We start from the raw sequence: 23294 nt of genomic DNA, 5'->3' as shown, positions 1-23294 counted from the left end.
GTGGTAACCATTGGCCAACACAAGAAAAAACAGACCGGTTTCGCCCCTTGGCATCTTCAGTGCACTTTTTTTTGTGTTGGCTGATGGTTACCACTTATATTTGGTCATTGCTGATTACAGTTGGATTTGTGTTTTATATGGGATGATGTTTATGACATTTGGACAATAAATGTTTTGAATGCTTTGGAGTGCTGGCCCGTTTTCATGTCTGCTGCGTTATCTTGCTCCATGCACACTTGCACTGGTTCGTGCTCTCATTTTGAGGAGCTATAGATATATGGATCTATTTTTCAAAACTGAATTGCCATAATGTCGAGGCCACAATAACAAAAAGTCAGAACAACAAAAATAAACAATAACAAACCCAAACAACATTGAAAACAACCTTGTAGATATCAATCCATACAACCAATACCAGAAACACTACTGCAGCAAAGAACTACAAAACCATACCCACAACACATCCAAACAACTATAATTATATCTACCTTCCCACTTAAACTCAACATTACATTTGCAATTACACTTAAATTTCCACCAAACAAAATAAATTAATCCAATGGAAAAAAGTATTCAGCTTACCTTACAAACCTCCATAGCAAACAAGGAAATACTAACGCTACAGCTAACGTAACACGTAGAAAACTTCCCATTACTAAGATTAACATTGTACAAAAGCTTAAAGAGACACACTCATTTTATATACAAAACTACATACAGAACACATACAGTTATACAACATTAAACTAAACTCCTTAAAAAAAAACAACAATAATAACATTTATGCAGGGGGCAAGCCCCCCCCTGCACCCCACTCCATGTGTGTGAGTTTTTTTAGTAAACATATAGTCACAGATGCTAAAATGAAGCAGAACTAAAAAACAGTGCTGTTAACTGCTCACCATCGTGGCCTCACCTCCCTGGTAGGACTCCCTTCTGATGGGCAGTTTGATTTAGTTAAGATATGTATGGAGAACTCATATATGTGGAAGCTTGGGTGGTCAACATTAGTGCCCAAATGGCTGACTGAGTATGAATAAAAGCATGAATAAACTTCTACAAGACTGAAGTCCTTATTGAAGAAATATTGATTTTAACCATGTAGGAATTCCTTTTCCAGTGCAGTTGCATCCACAGTGTAGTAATGAGGGAGAGTCTAAGATTTTTGTGCTGTTACCTGCTGGATATCAGATCATCCAGTGACATTTTTCATGGAAGACACATGGTTCATTGTAATGGTACATGTTCCCTACGGGCAGGAAATTAAAATTACAGCCATTACTGGATCAAGAACATACAGTAGGTAGTTACTAATATTGAGGTACAATTCTATGTTAATTGAATAAGTGAAGTGGTCCTTCTAAGACACTTTTCAGTCATATCCTAGCCCACAAAAAAAAAGTATGAATGTAATATATATATATATATATATATATATATATATATATATATATATATACACACATATTATTTTACTCAACCAGCATAAGCTGGAAGACAGAAAGCAACCAGAGAAGTGATAAAATATTGGCAGAATGGGAACTCCAACACAGACAGTGACCAGATGCCAGGGCTGAACCATTGATACTGGACCTGTAAGCCAGAAAGGTTGTCCACTAAGTCAAAAGCTGCTCATATGTAGTTAAAAAGCAAGCTATTACATGAATGTTATGCCTAAATTCATTCAGTAGCAACACATCACATTCACAGACTTGCAATGCAAATACCATTTACTAAAAATACTAATAATCCAAAATGTTTTGCAGAATGAAAATTGTCTGGTTTGCATATAAGAAATCATTATTGAACTAATCTTTTGCTGCAATATGCCATTCAGTGAAAATAATAAGCCAAAATATTTTACAAAGAGTGAAGGAATCAGAAGGGGTCTCTTCACTCTTGCTAACTAGACAATTTGTAAATGGGCAGCATTTTTGAATCAGAGAAATGGGAAGGTCACACAGAGAAACACCTCATTAACAGCTCACACATCCATTCCCCCACAAAACAAGCACCTCCTGACATGCTTACACTCAATGTACTGTAAACTCACACAGCCACACACATACATACCAAGCTAGCTTCCCAATATTTAATTCCCATTGTATAACCACCCAGTCATACATACACACGTGTGCAAGTGTACACATCCACACCCATACACGCACAGATGCACACAAACACCCACCCACAGCTCCACAATACTAACTTGTAGTTAAGATATGACCCATGACCAGTCCTATAGGGAGGAATGGGTGTACACTATCAAAAGAAAGTGTACAGATTTTCCTCAATACAAAAAATAAATAAATAAATAAATAAATAATAATAATAATAACGTGGTCTAGTGATTTTAATCCAGAGCCACCCCATTTTGTGGAGACAGCATATGACTAGTTAGCATTAGTTACTTCCACAGTCTGCTGCATTTGCATATGGCTTACCCAGTCAAACCACATTGTCCACGTGACGGCCACTGCCAGTGGAAAACTGTAGTTGAAGAGTGGTCTCTGAATCATACAGGCTTATCAAGATGCAGAAACCACCCAAGGTAAGGCTTTCACATTATAGGCATCTTTCTGAATCTCAAGAGTGGAAAAATGCATGTTTTGTTCATGAGAAATCATTAATGTATAGTTATTGTGTTAAGGATTTTGCTATTACCTTACCCATGATTCAGACTTTTGTAATGGGTAAGAATGTCCTGCTTCCTAAACTTAAATATATCTGACCCCTAACAGTACTAGACAATAACCATAATACCAAAGTAAAAAAAAAAAACAGAAAATTAAAGATGTAGATTTGTAAAACGTTCAAGCCATCTTACTGAGCACTGGGAACTCCTATCACATGTAAAGTGCATTTCTAATAGTGAAAGGCCCATTTTTTATTTGTAGACACATTTTGCAATCTAGTGCTAATGGAATCAGCCTTCTATTAACAAGTAGGCTGCATCACGAAGAGTGGAATTAGCCATGTTAACCTTAAAGCTAGAGCTACAGCTGTGGTAGCTGGCACCCTGGGTATTCCCCAATTAGTGTCCTCCCCAATCAAAGCTGAGGAGCAATAAATAAATAAACAATGAATGAAAAGTCTTCCAGAGTTAAGAATTCACACAAACTGCCTTTCTCACTTCACTTCATTTTTTTCTCATCTTAATCTATGTGGTGACATTCACCCCAACCCTGGACCAATACACTTCAAGTCAACATACACATCCTACAGTTAGCCATCAGCTATCTCACCAACCTTCCATCATAGTCCCTCCAATTTTCAAATAACATTCCACACAAATCTTCTGCTATTAAACATAAATATTAGGAGCCTTTTAAATAAATTAAGTGAATTCCACTCCACCCTCTCACTCTATTCACCCAACATAGTTGTCCTGACAGAAACCTGGCTAAAACCTCACATATCTGACAATGAGATCCTTACCCCTGGCTATAATATTCTTAGACAAGCTAGAACACATAAAAGAGGAGGAGGTGTTGCCATAATGTATAAAAATACTCTTAAGCTTGAACGACTTGATAATAATAATCAAATTACCATTAACGCTGAGATGCTATCAACCCAACTTAAACTTAACCCCCCAAAAAAATATAACTGATATCTACATCCCACCTGGTAATAACACTCACACAACTGAAGAATTAATTTTTAGTTTATCTAGTTGTAAACAGGAAAACCATATTTATAGGTGATCTCAACACTGATTGGCTAACCTGTTCCAACAATAATCCCTCAAACTTCATCAGCCTTTATGGCTTCTCACAAATAATCCAAACCCTCACCAGAGTAGACAAGTCCACTGATAGACAATCCATTCTTGATTGGACACTTACCAATAGGCCCACACTGTCCCAGCAATCTGGTTGCCTCTCTGACACCCTCAGTGACCATCTACCCACTTACTTATTAAGTGAATCTGTTCACCCTCAAAAATGTACCATATATAAACAAATTTGTAACAAAAAAAATTCTTGCCTCACGTTCATTTCCACACTCAAACAATGCAACTGGTCCCCACTAACATTCCTACAGTTAGACAGTGCAGTAGAATATTTTAACAACATGTTCTTAAGCATTCTTGACAACCTTGCTCCGCCCAGAACTATAAGAGTGAAATATATATAGTAGGGAAGATGGTCTAATGGTTAAGGTGTTTGCGTTACAAACACAATGTGCAAGGTTTGAGTCTCACAAGGGATAATTGGCTAGGCTTAAAATGACTTGCAAGGGCAGTTAGCTTAGTACTAATCTATGAACCTATAATTATGTACCCTGGTTAATAAATGACACATAACAACTGCTCAAAGACAGAGACAAAGCTTGGACTCCCTTTCAAATCAATAAGAATCAAACTACATTAGACCACTACAGACTACTGAGAAACAGAGCAAAAAAATGTATTGACAAAAATCAGTACTACACAAATCTATAACAAAAACACCATAATAATCCTCATAAATTCTGGACCACCATAAAGCAGCTATTACAACCTGGACTTGCCTCCACTCCTACCCCCAACATTTCTAATTCCACAGTAAGTATTGCAACACAGTTTAACACTCATTTCATTAATACAATTAATTCACTAACCAATACTAGTATTAATCCCATACCTATCCTAACAGCACACCTCACTGTAAGCACTAACTCTTTCTCTTTTAAACCCGTCCAAACCAATCTCATTAAAAGATTGCCCTCTAAACTTAAACCCACTACCATTGCTGCTGGTACTCTATCCACTGAATTTCTAAAACTTGCTGCTGATGCCATTGTATTTCCCATCTCTATCTTGATAAAGCATTCCATTACAGAAAATTCTGTACCCAGACTCTAGAAAATATCCTATATTATTCTACTTCACAAAGGAGGTTTATTTAAAGACCTTTCTAACTATAGACCAATAGCTATTCCTCCTCCTCTATCTAAAATACTGGAAAAATGCACCCACCTCCAATTCATGAACCATCTCCTTGATAACAATCTACTTTCTAGTTCCCAACATGGATTTCACCCCGGTCATAGTACCACTATTGCCCTATTAAGTTTCACACATACAGTCAACCAACTTAAGAATAATAATCAATATGTTGCTTCCATCTATCTTGATATGTCCAAAGCTTTCAACATAGTGTCCCATCAACTGCTCCTTCAAGAACTCTACTAGACATTAGCCAACCTTCACCCACATGGTTCCAAAGTTACTTATCTGAACATCAGCAGTCTGTTAAATGGCACTCTGAACTCTCCTCTCTACTACCCATCTCAGTTGGAATGCCACAAGGGTCTATGCTAGGCCCTATCCTCTTCTCAGTTTTCACCAACAATCTACATAAAGCTACTCAAACTGCCACTATTATTCGGTATGCACATGACTCTAATCTGCTGTGCTCCCTCTCTCTCTAAGATGTAACTCAGAAATCCTTTACTGCTGTAGAAACCTGGATCTCCAGACATCAACTTATACTTAATCAAAGTATAACTAAATTAATGATCTTTTCCAGCAGAAAATCGCAACAGCATCAACCCTCCTTTCTTATTTCCACTCCAAATAACACCATTATAGAACCTGTTCCTCATACAAACTGCTTGGTGTAACTATAGACACAGGCTTAAAATTCGATAAACACCTAGCAGTAGTAATCAAAAAACACATATCAAATAGGATCCTTATACAGAGTTAAGCCTTACCTCACTGACTCCACCAGGCAATCTATAGCCAAAACCCATTACTATCTACTCTTCTATATGCTTCACCTGCTTTTACTAACCTAAAGAAAACAGACTTAGCTAAGTTTGAATCTTGCTATAACAAAATTGCTAGATTTGCAACTAACTCTCCATTTAGTTCTCATCACCGTACTGCTCTTCATCAATTGAATTGGCTTGAACTGCCAAATCTCCTAAACTTCACCCAACTATCTTCTGCTCATTCCATGTTATACCATCGCAACAAATGTCCATTTCTCCAAAAACTACTGCAACCACAGACCAGGATTACAAACTTAAGATCCTCCAACAAATTTCTACTGAATGTTATTAAACCAAACAATATATTGGTGACTCACTCTACTCTTATCACATTGCTAAGATATGGAACAATATACCTCAGGAAATCTTAAACACCTCTAACATCATTAAATTCAAACACCTTAAGGCCTACTTACTCAACTCATGGCTTTGCTGTTGTGTTAATCCTGGCCTAGCACTCAAGTGTGGGGTCATTTATTGCACTGCTGTGATTATTTTGCTGCTTGTGTATCTCTGCTACCTTTAAACTACAACAAAAAGAAAAAAAAAAATCTTGCTTTTTCCCCACTTTCTGAAAGTTAAGAAAGTTCAGTTACAGATTTGCTGTTCTGAACTGTTTGGAAATTTCTAGAAGGCCAGTGCTTGCTTGGGCTAAAGGGAAGTCTCTGCGTTCACCAGTGGGAGTGGTTAACACTGAACAGCCTGCCTGTCCCTGGAGGAGTGGTTACTACCTAGAAGCTGTAGTTTTATTGGCCATTTTGGGTCAATTCTAAACTCTTTGATCTCTCTCTTAAAACCCGACAACTCTCTTTTTCGCGGTTTTGACTGAGCAGCGTCGGGCAGCACCGCCTAAACAGGTTTAAACTATTCCAGGCTCCACAAAGTCTGCTCTTCACTTTTTCCCTTAGAACTGTTCAAACTCTCAAAGTAATCACTCTATTCTCTTTCTAAAGCCCTGCACTTGCTCAGCTCTTATAAGGAAACACTAACTAACTAAAGCACTACACCCTCCTTGACTTCTCATAAGTATTAGACTCGATTGGTCCTCCCGGATCAAGTGACAAATCAGTCCCCTTCCCTAGTCTGAGCGGTAGAAGAGGGTTCCCTATACTAATCTGGTATGTCCAAGGGTCAGTTTCAAGGTTACTCTCCAGTCCAGCTGGTGAATCTGGGAATTTTGAGGCAATGTTACAATTGCCTTATGTACACAGACAACCCTCTCCTCCTTCCAACAAACTCTAATACATGTGAGAGATGCAGTTACACAGCCAAACTGGAGGCAGAGCTCTCTCAACCCAAGACTGGCACAGTCAGTCAAGAGGAAAAGGTAACCACCCACACCACAAATCCAGTCTCACACAGACCTATTGCATCTGCATACCCAAAACATAAACACACAAAAACATACTCGAAGGCTCTAAATAAAAATCTGCCTAAACAGCAAAGACCTCCTAAGCAGATATCCAAACAACAGCCACCCCTCAACAATACCCACAAACCACATATCTCACAAAATCAGTGTGCCTCACAATCACAGCCCATAAGGCCAAACAACACACCAAATACACTTGTTATAGGGGACTCTGTTGTCTGGCACACTGACATCCCACTCACCAAATTGAACAAGGAGAAGATCACTGTAAGCTGCCTGTCGGGTGCCAGGATCTGCCACATAACGCAAGCATTCAGGTCACTCCAAAGCAAGTACAAGTATGACTCCATCATTGTCCATGCTGGTGTGAATGACCTGAGATGTACCTCCCTGGACTACATGAAAAGAGACATAGAGGAGCTCTCTGACCATGTAGCCCAGGCTGGTATGTCCCTGACCTTGAGTAGCATCTTGCCCTCACCAAGAATAATGCCACAGTATAAAGACAAAATGATCAGTTTCAACAATTGGCTAAAGTATTGGTGTCATTCAAAGGGGATCCAGTGTCTGTCAGCCTGGGATGACATGCTCAACAAGCCACGTTGCTTCGCTAGGGACGGCTTGCACCTGTCACCTTTAGGCTTTCGTATACTGGCCAAGGCTCTTGCCACCCCCATAGTGCCTTTTTAGGCAAGGCTCAAAGGACAAACCCACCTCCACAGACAACCCAAAGATAAAAAAACTAAAGGTAATGCTACTCAATGCCAGAAGTCTAAACCTCAAGATGCACGCACTCGAGACTCTCCTCAGTATGGAGAAAATCGATGTCTGTGCAGTAACAGAAACCTGGTTCAAGGCTCCTGAGAGCACCCCAGCACTACCAGATTATAACTCATACCATGTGTTTCGGCCCCAAAACTCGGACCGAAGCCCAAAAGGAGGGGGAGTATCTCTATTCATCAAAGATACCTACACCTCCAGGTTAGTGGAACTGCATGAAGCATCGGAAACCATCCATGTGCAACTAACAGCGGGCAAAACTGCCTTTCAGTTTGTAGCCTGCTACAGAACACCCTCCCTATTACAGGAACCCCACTTGGCATTCCTGAGAACACTGGAGAATATGAAGGTCTCTCCAAACACTATGTTATTGGGTGACTTCAACTACCCAAACATTGACTGGGAAAACTACTCAAGCCCAAACACCCTCGCCCAACGGTTCCTTGAATTTATAAACTCTAACGCAATGGAACAACTGGTCACCACTCCCACAAGAGGGAACAACATATTGGACCTGGTCATCACCAACATGGGGACTCTGTGCTCCACACCAGAGGTAAACCCCTCATTGGTAAGATCAGACCATAAACAAATTTCCCTGGACATCCATATCCCGTCCCCACCCCCAGCCAAGGAAATCACTGTAAAGAATTTCTCAAAAGACAACTTTGCACTTCTCAAGACTGCGGTGGAATCCTTCAAAGCCCCTGGGCCAGAGGATAATACAGCCCAATCCACAGAATCCTTTACAAATGCATTCTATGAGCACCTGCAGGAATGCATGGATCGTGCTATCCCAAATAAAACCAAGACTCACTCCTCCAAAAACAGGAGACCAGTCTGGTGGACCCCGGCCATAAATAAGCTATACAGCAGAAGGAGGAAGCTACTACATGACAGACCAAAATCCCAAAAAGGGAAGGCATCTCTGATCAGCATTAGCAAGAAACTTCGATCCCTCATAAAATCATCAAAGGCCAGTTTCGAAAGAAAAATTGCCCTAGACACTAAAGATAATCACAAGGCCTTCTTTAGTTATGTCAGAAACATGGGCGGAAACTCCCAGATATGCTCTGAATTGTTACATAACGGTACAAAATATACCGAACCTACAGACATAGCCAACATCCTGGCAGACAGATTCAGCGCAAACTTCTCCCCCCCTTCCCCCCCAAAGGAGCAAACGCCTATCCCAACTGAATGTAACCTCCCTGACATCACAGATGCACAGGTGAAAGCCGTCCTCTCCAAAGCAAAAAACACAGCATCTATGGGACCGGACGGTGTCCCAGGCTGTGTCTTACATGAGCTCCAAGAAGAACTGAACCCTCACATTAAGTCACTGTTCAAACTTAGCCTTACTACAGGATATGTACCCAAAGAATGGTGTACAGCTACAGTGGTCCCACTCCACAAAGGTGGTGCCACAACGGACCCCGGAAACTATCGCCCCATAAGCCTGACTAGTCTGGTCTGTAAAGCTATGGAGAGTATTATCATGGAACTCATAAACAAAGACATTGGGAGCCTCCAGACACTGGACCCTACCCAATTTGGCTTTGTTAAGGGCAGATCTTGCCTCTTAAACCTAGTTGATTTCTTTGAAACAGTTACCAAAGCCATAGATGAGGGCAAGGTAGTCCACACAGCCTACCTGGACCTCAAAAAAGCCTTCGACACAATACCCCACTCGGGCATCATAAATAAGCTTACCAGCTTAAATATCAACCCCTATATCACAAGATGGGTTGCAAACTGGCTCAGAGATAGAACCCACATGGTCAGAATCGCAGGTGCCATGTCCAAATCCAAACCAGTTACAAGTGGTGTCCCACAGGGCTCAGTTCTGGGACCTCTCTTGTTCGGTATATACTTCTCTGAGGTTCAGGCTAACACGGGGATTATGGCTGACAAAGTTCGCAGATGACTGCAAACTGGGGACCATAATCGAATCTCCAGCTGACACAAGCATCCTCCAAAAGGGTCTCACAGAGACGGATGCTTGGTGCCAGAGCCACGGCCTCAAGCTAAATGCTAAAAAGTGCATAGTCATCCCCTTTGGGAAAAACAAGGTGCCCACAAATTACCACATAGGTGGTAATCCATTAATCTGGAAGAAGTAATTAGAGATTTGGGGACCAATGTAGATAGTAATCTCTCCTTTGATAATCACGTTGCCAAAGTGGTTAGAAAGACCTTCTATATAGCCCATCTTATCATGAAAGGGTTCGCATCTAGATCAAGAGAGGTCATTGTGCCCCTCTACTTGTCACTCATCAGGCCCATAATTGAATACAATGCCCCTTTTGGGATGTACCTTACCCGACACCTGCAGCAACTGGAGAGACCCCAAAAGTACCTCACCAAGAGGATCATGGGCTACAAACAGATGTCCTATGCAGCTCGACTAAAGAAACTCCAGCTCTACTCAGTTGCTTACCACCTACTCAGAGGTGATCTATGCCTGATGTACAAAGCCATGTCAAACCCAGAATTAATGGACATGCTCCACCTCAAAAAATCCAAGTCCCTTAGAGCTACACGCTCCAGGGACCTAAACCTAGCACAAAAATAAATAGTACACACTGAGGAACCTTGTTTGCAGACAGAAATGCCTCCGAGTCAAAAAGCTTCTTAACGCTTTTATTTTGAACAAACCAAAAGAGCGTTTTCGCCACAGACCACTGCAGCTTCTTCAGAGAAACAAGTTAGACAAAAACACTCACTTTAAAAATACTACATCAGGAAATGACATATTCCTGTTTCCTGTTACCGAACAGTTGTATTTAAAGACACATACAAAGTGCTAAAAAGTTAAAGGCATCCCACATTTAAAATCATTTTTAAAAGTAGCACACAACAATAAGAAATAGATTCAATTATATGAAAAAAGATCTCAGCGACTTAACAATGATAACATAGATGACAAAAAACAGATGTCATTACTATTTACAATAAACTACTTTAGCACCTTGCACTAACACATTGGGTCTAGCTAGTTGACTTGACCGTCTACTATTCAGGGCTTGCTTAACCTAACAGTCAGGTTTATAACCTAGTCTTAGTGGTCTTAGTAGGAAGACACAATGGATTCTCACGTGCTGAATCTTTTAGGTCGCACGTGTTTCCCGCAGGGCAAAGGATACTTTCCCCTTTCCTTTTCTTTCCCCTTCCCCCTCCCCCCCCCCTTTTTCCTTTTCTCCTTAGTCCTGCATGGTTACAGCACAAACAGAATGTTTAATAAATTAAGCCTGAGCAAATATGAGCAGTATTTATCCCTTACACACACCTCATACAAGGCAAATTTGTTTTAATGTTTTAAGTGAGTATCAGAGTATACTTTTCGATAGATCTACTTACACATTTTGTATAGTAGTTTATTGTAAATAGTAATGACATCTGTTTTTTGTCATCTATGTTATCATTGTTAAGTCGCTGAGATCTTTTTTCATATAATTGAATCTATTTCTTATTGTTGTGTGCTACTTTTAAAAATGATTTTAAATGTGGGATGCCTTTAACTTTTTAGCACTTTGTATGTGTCTTTAAATACAACTGTTCGGTAACAGGAAACAGGAATATGTCATTTCCTGATGTAGTACTTTTAAAGTGAGTGTTTTTTGTCTAACTTGTTTCTCTGAAGAAGCTGCAGTGGTCTGTGGCAGCTCTTTTGGTTTGTTCAAAATAAAAGCGTTAAGAAGCTTTTTGACTCGGAGGCATTTCTGTCTGCAAACAAGGTTCCTCAGTGTGTACTTTTTGGTCTGACTTGTTTGAAAGCAGTTTTTGTGGTTTTTCGTACAAAAATAAATAGGACATGCTGGAGGGACATATTCATTTCCCAGAGGCTCCTCTCACTCTGGAATAGAATCCCAATTCATGTTAGACATAGCCCCTCGCTGACCCTCTTCAAGCAAAATTTGGACGCGTGGATGGGAAATCGCAAATTCACCCCTGGGATCTCTCCTATGTCCTTGCTAGACAGAGGCACAGTAAACTAATCTTAAAAGGGTACCTTCTGTGACCTACTTTACAGAGGCACAGTAGGCTAATCTAATAGGGAGGCGGAAGTCAAATACACTCTGGCTAGGCTTATAGATGCCCTAGGGCAGATAGCCTAGTATCTACCTATGAACCTATGAACCTATGATTTCATCCTTCTGTCATCCTCTCTTTTGTTTATTCTCTCCTTACCCAGTCTGCCATTTATATAACCTTTAACTCTCCATCACCTGCTCCTGTCTAGCTTCACCTTATTTTCCCTTTTACTCTCCTTTTCACTAACATCTCTCGTCACTTTATCTTCTTTCTCTTGCTCTTCCTTATGTATACTTTCAATTTTGCTTCTTTCTATGTTCTGTCACAATCTCTTTCTCTCTTTTGTGTTATACAATTTCTGCATATAGCTACTGTACTAGTTCACTGCCACAATATTGTTGTTGTTACTACTGTTGTACTAATCTACTATTTTGCAAAATGTTAAGTGAATCAATTATTATTATTATTATTATTATTATTATTATTATTATTATTATTATTATTTTGTTGTTTGTAATGTGGAGCTTTTCTCCCCAGGCCTACACTGAGAATGGACTTCTTGTCCAGCCGGACTTTCCTGGTAAACAAATGTCAAATAAATAAATAAAATAAATAAGTAAATAAACATCTTCAGCTATAGGCAAAGAACTAGTGTGTTATTATTTCTACAGAAACAGTACCAAAGAGCTATACTTTATTCTTGCCACAGCTGCAAGCAAGCAGGCCATCTTTTAAATTATTTAAGCAGCCTCAGTTTTAACAACATCTATACTATCAAGAATCATGTTATCATTGGCTCTTATCCTCACAAATCATTGACTTGCAGATGGGCATCCCTTTTACAGTGTTGACCTTGAAGGTTATCCCATTCACCCAAATGCTGTGGCTTTGTCCGGGCCACTAACATTCTAACATGGTTCCTGTTTCACAATCATAAGTTTATAGGTTCAGAGGTCTGCACTAGGATATTGACCACCAGGGTCTTTGTAAAGCCCAACCTTGCAAGCCAAGACAGTTTTGTCCTTGAGTACATTGGATTCCTATATGGTAGGGTCTGTTAGCAATGAGGTAGCTAAGGGTTGTGTTTCTGTAGGGGGTGTTAGTTGGAGATTAGTTAACTTACTGCCAGTCACTGTCCATTAGAAACATGAGGATCAGACCAGGGGTGAATTTACAATTTCCCATCCAGTGATCAAGGTTTCACTTGACAAGCCAGGGATATACTCTGCTTCACATGGATGGGGAGCCTGTTCCATAGTGCAGAGATCCTCTGAGAGAAATATCGGTCTCTCAAGTATGTTTTATTTATGTTGCAGGGTAAGTTCAGGTCTTTGGATCTAGTTATTTCCATTTTACTATATATTTTTTACATACTAGTGAATGGTTAAAGCATTACAATATTTTTAATGGTATTTGCATGCAATATGACATTTGGTCAGTAGATAGAGTCCTCATATTACACAAGATCATTATGTCATATTTTTATATTTCTACATTTTTATTTTTATAGGTTTATTTATATATTTTTATTTATTCGACATATCTTCTAATGCACACATTTGTACTGAATTTATGATTTTATTGTGACTTAACAATTGTATATTTTAAGTAAGATAAAAGCTGGCACATTATTTGGGGTAATGATTCAGGCAATGAAACAGTTAATGTTTTTAATGGTTTATTTTCATTTTTAATTGGATTGTATTCAGTATTTAAGAGATTGTAATGGCATTGGTTTTACATCTGATGAAGTCTTTTGTGGGAAAGACAAAAACGCGGTGACTCAGTTAAGCGTTTATGGTGGATTATTATATTTTATTTTTTATTTGTTTTGTACTTTAATAAAGTTGAGTGGAATATTAAGTCCATGGAACAGAAATGTTTTCTCCTTCCAAGTGCCTTTTCTAGAGATTTGATTATCAACATATGTTCCCAAATCCCTAAATACCAAGTCAACTCTTAGGGGTGTTTTATCAATTAAGTAATTAGCTTGGGTGGAAGACTTCCAAAAGGGCACTAAAATGCATTTCTTCATGTTGAGTTTTAAGCTGTGGCTCTGGCACCAATCAGTTGTATGTAGACCCTCTTGTAGGATGCTTGCATTAATTTCACTGAATGAGCATTCTCTGAAGTTAATCCCATCAAATGACATTTTTTGCCTACAAATATTAGAAATCAGCTTCCAAATATTCCAGTTTTCAAATCTAATCCCACTTGACATTCTCTGTTTAACAATCTTACCCATCTCCCTTCATCTGACTATAACAACCGATAGAAAGCATATTCGTTGACTTTGACATGCTTCTTGGGCACCTTCCCCTTGCTTGATACATATTTATTCTTCATGCACTGGTTTTCCCAGTGATTAATGTGGGCCTCTCTCTAAGATAAGTAGTTCTACTATTATTTCATGCAGAAAGCATTAGCAATTTATCTCCACTTGTCTTTGTGAATCACTACAAGTAACTGTAAAGCTATCTCTGCCATTTCTCCTTGCCTGTCCTTACTGTCCTTGTTTCTGGTCACTTTAATCACCCTATTGTGTAATTATGAAGTATAACACAATGGTTAAGATGTTGGAGAGGAAAAATGGAGACCTGGATTTTGTTGAAGTAATTGCACACTTGATAACTATACAACCATAAATAAGTCAAAAACTTCACTAGGACTCGCATCACTCCTCAAAAAGAGAGCTGCTCTGTCATTGAGACTGTCATGAGACATCCATCTGAGTGGCCACATTGGTTCAGCATTACTCAGTGGATCTTCGTGATGTCATAAGGTGCCTCTAGTACTGAGCAAATTCAAATGTTAAATGAAAATATTAGTCGTTGTCCTTTCCTGGACTTTATGGTTGGAATGAGCTGATTTAGCAGACCATTTTAAGTTGTATGATGCTACTGTTACCATTAAGCCTGTAAGTTCTAGTACACAATGTTATATTCACCATTTCTGAACAGACAAAATGTCAAGACCAGTAGCATACTGTTTCAGCTCCTTGTTGCAGCAATAATAAAGCTCTGACTGTGACCCAAATGACCCAGGATTAGTTAGCAAGCTTGGAACTGACAAGAGAAGGTAGAAGTGAGTGCAAATGGCATCCTCCTTTCCTGGTGGAGGGAGGTCACTTAGTCTGCTTCAGTATTATCACCTATTGTATGGAGATATCCATGGCATGCAGCTTATGAGCTAGACCCATGTCCATTTGACAGCATTCATGAAGCATGTACAGGAACATGCATGCCAACAGAGAAGAATGGCAGACCTTCACATATGCACAAACATGAACATCAGGTGCCAGGAGAAGGGTTATGGCTTGAAAAACAGCAAATTACACTATGACCAGCTCTTGCTGCAGTGGAAGGAATGAATTGGTATGGTAATGAAAGGGATATGATGGTCAACAGGCATGAAGCTAGAAAAAATAATAAAAAAGAACAATATAGCAACTTAACTCATATCAGAGGATAACTTCAAGCTGTTCCTTATTTTGCAGAACACCCCAGATTTTCCTTCATATTTTTGCCCTGTTCCCAATATTGTTTTGTTTATTTTAGTAAATCATTGAAGACTGCTGTCAGTCAGTAATACCAGACATTACAGTTCCATACTTATTATTCTTTAAGAAATGCATTTTGATGCAAAACCTTTTATTCTAGTAACTTTCTCTGTAAATTAGAGTAATAGTCAAAAATCTTCACTGACTCTAGGCCTTTGTTCTCCCCATTATTTTTCTTTTTTGGGGGGATTTTTCCAGAATTCTTCAGCAAAGACTTTGAGAGGTATGTATCATAATACAGAATGCTTGCTATATGTCAGTGCCTTCACTATTGAAACCATTGTAATTCAAATGTATTATATTTATTACCAGGAAAATAATGCTGTTACTTTCCATATGGCAGAAATTATGTAAAATTTTGTGGTGACACATTGCCAGTTAAAGCATATCTTACATCTCTTTTCACATTATTTTCCACAGGTTTGTGAATGTGCTTGTGTATTATGGCCTCTCTTTGGGAATTTCTGACTTTGGAGTAAACATCTACATAACACAACTTATTTTTGGATTTGTGGAGATTCCTGCTAACCTGACCATTGCCTTCTGCCTCCCCTACTCCAGGAGAATCCCTCAGATGGCTTTCCTTGCAGTTGGTGGTGTGGCGTGCTTGCTAACACTAGTTGTGCCTGAAGGTAAGACATTATGCATACACATTGCACACTTAATATGTTTTTTAATTATCCAACAAAAAATGAGAAATAAAATCATTCCAACAGCAACCCAGTGGTGTACAACTAGTAAAAATTTAAAAAACATCCACCAACACTTTTACAAGGATACGGACAACTTTTATTATAAAACAAAAGTCAGTATAAAACGGTAAGCATTTTCACAACTAATTGTCACTTCTTCAGACCATTTAAAAAGCATTAAAACACTCTCTTTAAATATATAATCCAATTAAACACAGCCAATAATTTACAAAAAACAATATACAAATTAACTGTGAATATTATTAAATCATAAACATTATTTGACCAATCAAATGTGGCCTACAAAAGAAATAAGAAATATCCAATCCAAAGCTAAAAAGACAAATCCTAACCTATCACTAGCATAAAATGCCTCTACTATGATTGCATACTCAGCCATGGTCCTTGATGTTCATTGCCTGAACCCAATCAAACCAAATGACAAATCTGTTCACAAGCTCCAATCAAAATTGGGAATCATCTACCAATGGCTATCCTGAGCCTCCTACAACTGACCAATGAGGCAAACTTACAACAAACACATATCTAAGTTAGTTGTATGGCATCCGATCCATCAGTCTAACCATGTCATAGCAAAACCATCGCTATGAATAGTTATACAGTACTAATAAGCATTATCATGATCAAAATACATACCTATCCTGCAAATAGTACTTGTGCCAATAGCTCATCTTAAACTTAAAAATGTGCTTTTTCTAAAGCAATCCTATTACATTAACATCATCACTGGCATCCATACTATTGAGTTTATAATTAAGTAAGTAAAACAACTACATATGCCTTACAACTTATGACAGCATATATTGGCTGATGACTCGTCAGCCTATCGACTACAAACAACAGAAAACACCACCAATCACTGTCTAAAGGTAAAAGGGTTATGTCACAACTTCTAGCTCCAATCATTGTGTGTTTCAATTCCAACCTATCGGAATCAACATGCATCTGATTGGGCCAATCAAAGGCACTCTACTATGATTGGATACTCAACCATAGTCCTTGATATTCATGGCGTAAACACTTTCAAATCAAATGACAAATCTGTTCACAAGCTCCAATCAAAATTGGAAATCATCTACCAATGACTACCCTAAGCCTCCTACAACTGACCAAAGAGGCTAACATATAACAAGCATATCAAAGTTAGTAGTATTGTATCCGATCCTACACTCTAACCAATTCATAGTGAAATTGCTGCTATGAATAATATTATTTAGTACTAATAAGCATTATTATGATCAAAATATATGCCTATCATGCAAATAGCACTTGTGCCAATGGGTTGCCTCAAACATACAAGCTCCCTTTCTAAAGCAATCCTTCTATCATATAAACATCATCAATGGCATCCATATTATTAAGCTTATAATTAAGTACCTAAAACAGCTACATAAGCCTTACATCTTACGATAGCATATATCGACTGATAACTCATCAGCCTTTCAACTACAAACAACAGAGAACACCACCAATCACTGTCTAAAGGGAAAAGAATTGTGTCACAGCTACTAGCTCCAATCACCATGTATTTCGATGCCAACCTATTGGAATCAACATACACAAGATTGGGCCAATCAAAAACGCATCTTGTGCTCCAACTAACTACTCACAGAATAGAATAATGACACACAGCTATCTTTACCTCGTGTGTCCAATTTAGCTGCTACACCTCAAAGAAGCTATACCTTGCAAAGATCAAAACACTCAAGTAAGCACCACATCAAAACTAAAAAACACTCTTGAAGCTCGAAATGTAATAGCTCACTTTAATATCCCAAGCTCAAACTACCAATGCCCACTATAGGAAAGAAATATATAGAAAATGCAAATAAATATATAATTGCACACAATCAAAGCGTGCATCCTATCATCCATCAAACTAGCGAACACCAGCCAGTCAAGCTAGCTGTTCCAACTAAGCCACCAATGAGAAAAGAATAAAACAAGCAACATGAACTCAATCCAAAATAAACCTCTCCTCTAAATATAGAATAACAGTAATCCAAACTGCTCCAACACAAGGCGGCAGCATAAATACTAATATTAACTCTAAACATCCTCTACACTAGAACGAAACCAACAACTCACTTCAACAACCCCTCCTAATAACTATACAAGCTACCAACAGTGCATCTGAATTACAAAAATCACATAAATATGCATCAAAACATAATCAACCTAAAATCACATAACACCATATTAAAAAAAATCAGAAACAAATATCCAGACTCTCATCAGTCCATAATTTATCTACTAAAATACCAAGCATACTAAAAAATAAAAATAAAAATCTTTGTAATAAAAACAATATGTTAAATGCATAACCATGATTACATAAACCTAAGTAATAATCAATCCACTAGTGAATATAACAAACTATATCCACAAGACACCCAATCCGGATATTTGTTTTTGATTATTTTATTAAGCAGGTGTTGTTCATTCCCACTGGTGACTTAGCTGACATGTTCTATTTTATTGGCTGGTGTTTGCTGACTTAATAAGATGATAGGCTGTGAGTTGTAATGGTGTATGTTTATTTGCTGGCTATTTGCATTGTGTTATGTGATTTTAAGTTGATTATGAGGACGCTTAGAGTTAGTATTAGTATTTATGTTGCTGCCTTATGTTGGAGCAGTTTGGATTACTGTTATTGTATATTTAGAGGAGAGGTTTATTTTGGATTGAGTTTATGTTGCTTGTTTTTTATTCTTTTCTCATTGGTGGCTTAGTTGGAACAGCTAGCTTGACTGGTTGGTGTTCGTTAGTTTGATGGATGATAGGATGCACACTTTGATGGTGTGCAATTATATATTTATTTGCATTTTCCATATATTTCTTTCTTAAAGTAGGCATTGGTAGTTTGAGTTTGGGATATTAAAGTGAGTTATTACATTTCGAACTTCAAGAGCATTTTTTTTTTAGTTCTGATGTGGTGCTTACTTGAGCATTTTGATCTTTGTGAGTTAAAGCCGCTTTGAGGTATAAGGTTAACTTGGACACATGAGGTAAAGCTAGTTCTGTGTCATTATTCTATTCTGTGAGTAGTTAGTTGAGCACAAGATGTGCTTTTGATTGGCCCAATTTCATGTATGTTGATTCCGATAGGTTGGCATCAAAATTCATGGTGACTGGAGCTAGTAGCTATGACACAATTCTTTTTCCTTTAGACAGTGATTGGTGGTGTTCCCTGGTGTTTGTAGTTGATAGGCTGATGAGTTATCAGCTGATATATGCTATCGTAAGCTGTAAGGCTTATGTAGTTGCTTTAGGTGCTTAATTATAAGCTCAATAGTATGGGTGCCAGTGATGGTAGCTATTGGGACAAGTGCTATTTGCAGGATAGGTATGTATTTTGATCATGATAATGCTTATTAGTACTATATAACATTATTCATAGTGGCAATTTTGCTATGAATTGGTTAGATTGTAGGATCAAATGCCATACCACTAACTTAGATATGTGTTTTTTGTATGTTTGCCTCATTGGTCAGTTGTAGGAGGCTCAGGATAGCCATTGGCAGATGATTCCCAATTTTGATTGGAGCTTGTGAACAGATTTGTCATTTGATTCGATGGGTTCAGGCAATAAACATCAAGGTCTGTGGTTGAGTATACAATCATAGTAGAGGCATTTTATGCCAATGATAGGTTAGGATTTGTCTTTTTAGCTTTGGATTGGATATTTCATTTGTAGGCCACATTTGATTGGTCAATTAATGTTTATGATATAATAATATTGACAGTTAATATATTGGTTTTTTTTGTAAATTATTGGCTGTATTTAATTGGATTATGTATTCAAACAGAGTGTTTTAATGTTTTCTAAATGGTCTGAAGAAGCGACAATTAGTCGCGACAGCGCTTATCATTTTATATTGTCTTTTGTTTTATAATAAAAGTTATCAGTATCTTCGTAACAGTGGCGGTGGCTGTTTTTTATGTTTTTTAATTATCTCAATTTTGTATGCAGACAGGAATTAAACCAGACAGTACAAAATATTTGTATTTGGGGTTTTAAGACAATTTTAGAACTTAAAATAGCAAAGCATTAACAGGTATACCAAGCATATTTGACATCTGAACCTATAATTGTCACTTGCATAAAATGGGGTTATATGTGGTTCGGGTACTGTAGCATACAGTTTAAGTAATGTATTCTGAGTTACTTGCATCCTGCAGAGTTCTACAACCTCCACATGTGTATTATCTGATGGTAAGCATGTCAGTTAGCTTCGCAGTGCTCCAGGGTTACTTGTGAAATCATGTACTTGTACATACGGACTCTTTCATTATTATCATCAAGAATGACAAAAATACAAATCTCTATGTGTGTGCATCTAGGAAACCAGAAAAATAAGTGACTTATATGCCTTTCTCAAGCAAAACCTTTAAGTATATCCAATGTTTTCTTTCTGCATTACAAAAACTGTAAAACATGTTGCAGGACAGCCATGAAACAGCTGAAACTCACTATTCCATCTGAGTGATAGCATATTGCACTGCTACCTGGAATAATGAAACAATGAATCTAGTTACATTTTAAAAGGTCTTACCATATGAATAGAATAACCAATACATTTTTTGAAATATTTACTTCAATATGCTACTTTGTCAGTTTTCTATACTTCCAAAAATCCTTCTTAATTTATACATCCCTTCTGCTTAAATTGCAGTTAAAATTATATACAGCAATAATATCCAAATTAGGCATCAAATATTTCACTATTTCTCCAAAAAGAATTTGTCTCTCTCTTGCTCCCTCTTTTAAATCACATATTACACATCTCCCAGTTTTTACAACAGTCACATCCATTATCAGTTGTTTTAACATCACTGCTATTCCAGAACAAATATCTTCCCCCAACTCCAAAATATATCTTCCCCAAACAATTTTCACTTGCCTTCTCTGTTTAATGCTTAACATTCTAGCATCTAACAAACAACACACATCACATTTACTCATACATAACCATGTTTCAACATTTAACCTAAATATTTCACTAATTGTGCTATTTATATTCAAAGACACAATCCTAACATTATCACTTGCATTTTTGCAGTTTTTGTTTTCTGTATATCAGCCTTATCTTCCCTTTTCTTACCCTTTCCTATTGTACCTTCTCATGATCTTGTTCCTCCCCCTCTCCCTCTTCCAAATTTTCCAAAATTTCGTATCTATTTACCATGACCACATAATTCACATCCCTTTCTTCCTCTCCTTCCTTCTCATTCACATTTGTTCTTTCCTTATCAGATGCTATCACACTACCCTAGTGTTCACTTTCAAATATACTTGCATTTTCTTCTGTAATTTCATTTTTTTTTTCAATCTCAATCACAAAACCAAAAGTTATCTTTAGCCCTACATTTCCTATAGAAAACTTTACAACTCTTACTAGAATCCTCAAGCATCCCACACTGAACACAGTGCCTTTTCAGACACTCACCTATTAAATGATCCTGTTTCCCACAATGAAAACACATCTTAGGTTAACCCCAACATCTTAACATGCCTTTCTTTCCATTAATTGTAATGAAACTAGGTGAATGCATGGGTCCCCTTCGGTAGATTGAACTTTTAAATGTTCGAGAACGATATGGCCGTGACCATAACTTCGAACATTTAAAAGTCCGAATGGACTGAACGGAGATCCTTGTACAGTGTATAACGGGAATATTTCCCATTTCCGCAATGTAGTGCGATCTCGGAGTTGGTATATTTAAGTAAGTGGAGTGGGGGTGCAGGGGGGTGTAGGCCCCCTGCTACAGCAGTTTAATTTTGTTTGTTTTTTTTTTTTCTTATTTTACTTCAGTATTCGAATTACTACAAGTTCAAACATATGGTCTCAGCCATATTTGGTTCGAACTTGTAAAAATGTTCGATCTACTGAAGTAAATCCAAATGCATTATTTGTCCATGCTTACTTTACAAACTAGCCAATATTTCCCATGCACCTGTTCATAACCTTCTTTCATCAAAAACTTGCTTAACATCATACACAGACTTATATTTTTCTTTAAAGAAAAACTTTGATATCATTCTCATCAACATCTACAGTCCTAAACTACAATTTTAACTTTTTTTGAAACATTGTGTCATAGCCCCTAATAACATAATCATTTCAGGGTGAACAGAAAGATTTTTTCTCAACTACCATAACAAAACGTTCAGCTTTTTGAAAAGGTTCAAAAGTCACTTCCGCAAAAGGTTCATTTCTGATATGTATAAATGCCCTAATGTCCTCTGGGGTAAAACCCAGCACACTAATAATATTGTCCCAAACAAAATATCTGTCCAAACACTCCCCATTTCAAGTCTTAATACTTTAAATAGGTTTCTGTCTTGGAAAAAACTATTTCATTTTTTTTTTCAAATACTGTTTACAACCATCTTAGCATAACTACTCACAGTTTGACTCTTTTTAATAGGTTCATAGGTAAGTACTAGGCTATCTGCCCGATGGCATTTATAAACGTAGCCAGAATGTGTTGGCTTTCGCCGCCCCCTTAGATTAGTTCCCTGTGCCTCTGTCCAGCAGAGCCATTGAAGTGATCCCTGGAGTAAACTTTCTGTTTCCCATCCACTTGTCAAGGTTTCTCTTGAAGAGTGTTAGCGAGGAGCTCTGCCTAATGTAGATTGGGATCTTGTTCCAAAGCATGGGAAGTCTCTGTGTCAGGAATCTATCCCTATCTATCGTCCTATTTATTGTTGTGGTGAGGTTTAGATTCCTGGAGCGTGTGGTTCGAGGGGATATGGTTTTCTTTAGGTGGAGCATGTCCATCAATCCTGGGTTGGACATGGCCTTGTATGTCAGGCAGAGATCACCCCTGACTAGGCGGTATGCAACCGAGTACTGATGGAGTTCCATCAGTCGAGCTGCATAGGGCATCTGTTTGAGGCCAGTGATCCTCTTGGTGAGGTACTTCTGTGGTCTTTCCAGTTGTTGCAGGTGTCTTGTAAGGTACATCCCAAGTGGGGCATTGTGCTCTATGATGGGTCTGATGAGTGATGCATAGAAGGGCCCAATGACCTCTTTCGATCTGAATGCAAACCCTTTTGTGATTAGGT

General features: G+C 38.0%; 1 protein-coding gene across 1 annotated transcript in view; it reads left to right on the top strand.

Moving 5' to 3' along the window:
• LOC122790645 (solute carrier family 22 member 13-like) overlaps positions 1–23294 on the top strand; it is a 367537-nt gene that overhangs the window by 214798 nt on the left and 129445 nt on the right. Inside the window, exon 7 of the mRNA XM_044058173.1 lies at positions 15930–16141. Coding sequence (XP_043914108.1) covers positions 15930–16141 — 212 coding nt within the window. The remainder of the gene's footprint in view (positions 1–15929; positions 16142–23294) is intronic.

The sequence above is a fragment of the Protopterus annectens genome, chromosome 1.part2 (genome assembly GCF_019279795.1).
Source record: "Protopterus annectens isolate FY-2018-M chromosome 1.part2, PAN1.0, whole genome shotgun sequence".
Lineage (NCBI taxonomy): Eukaryota > Metazoa > Chordata > Ceratodontiformes > Protopteridae > Protopterus > Protopterus annectens.
Note: the sequence above shows the minus strand (reverse complement) of the source record. Positions and strands in the feature narration are given on the sequence as shown.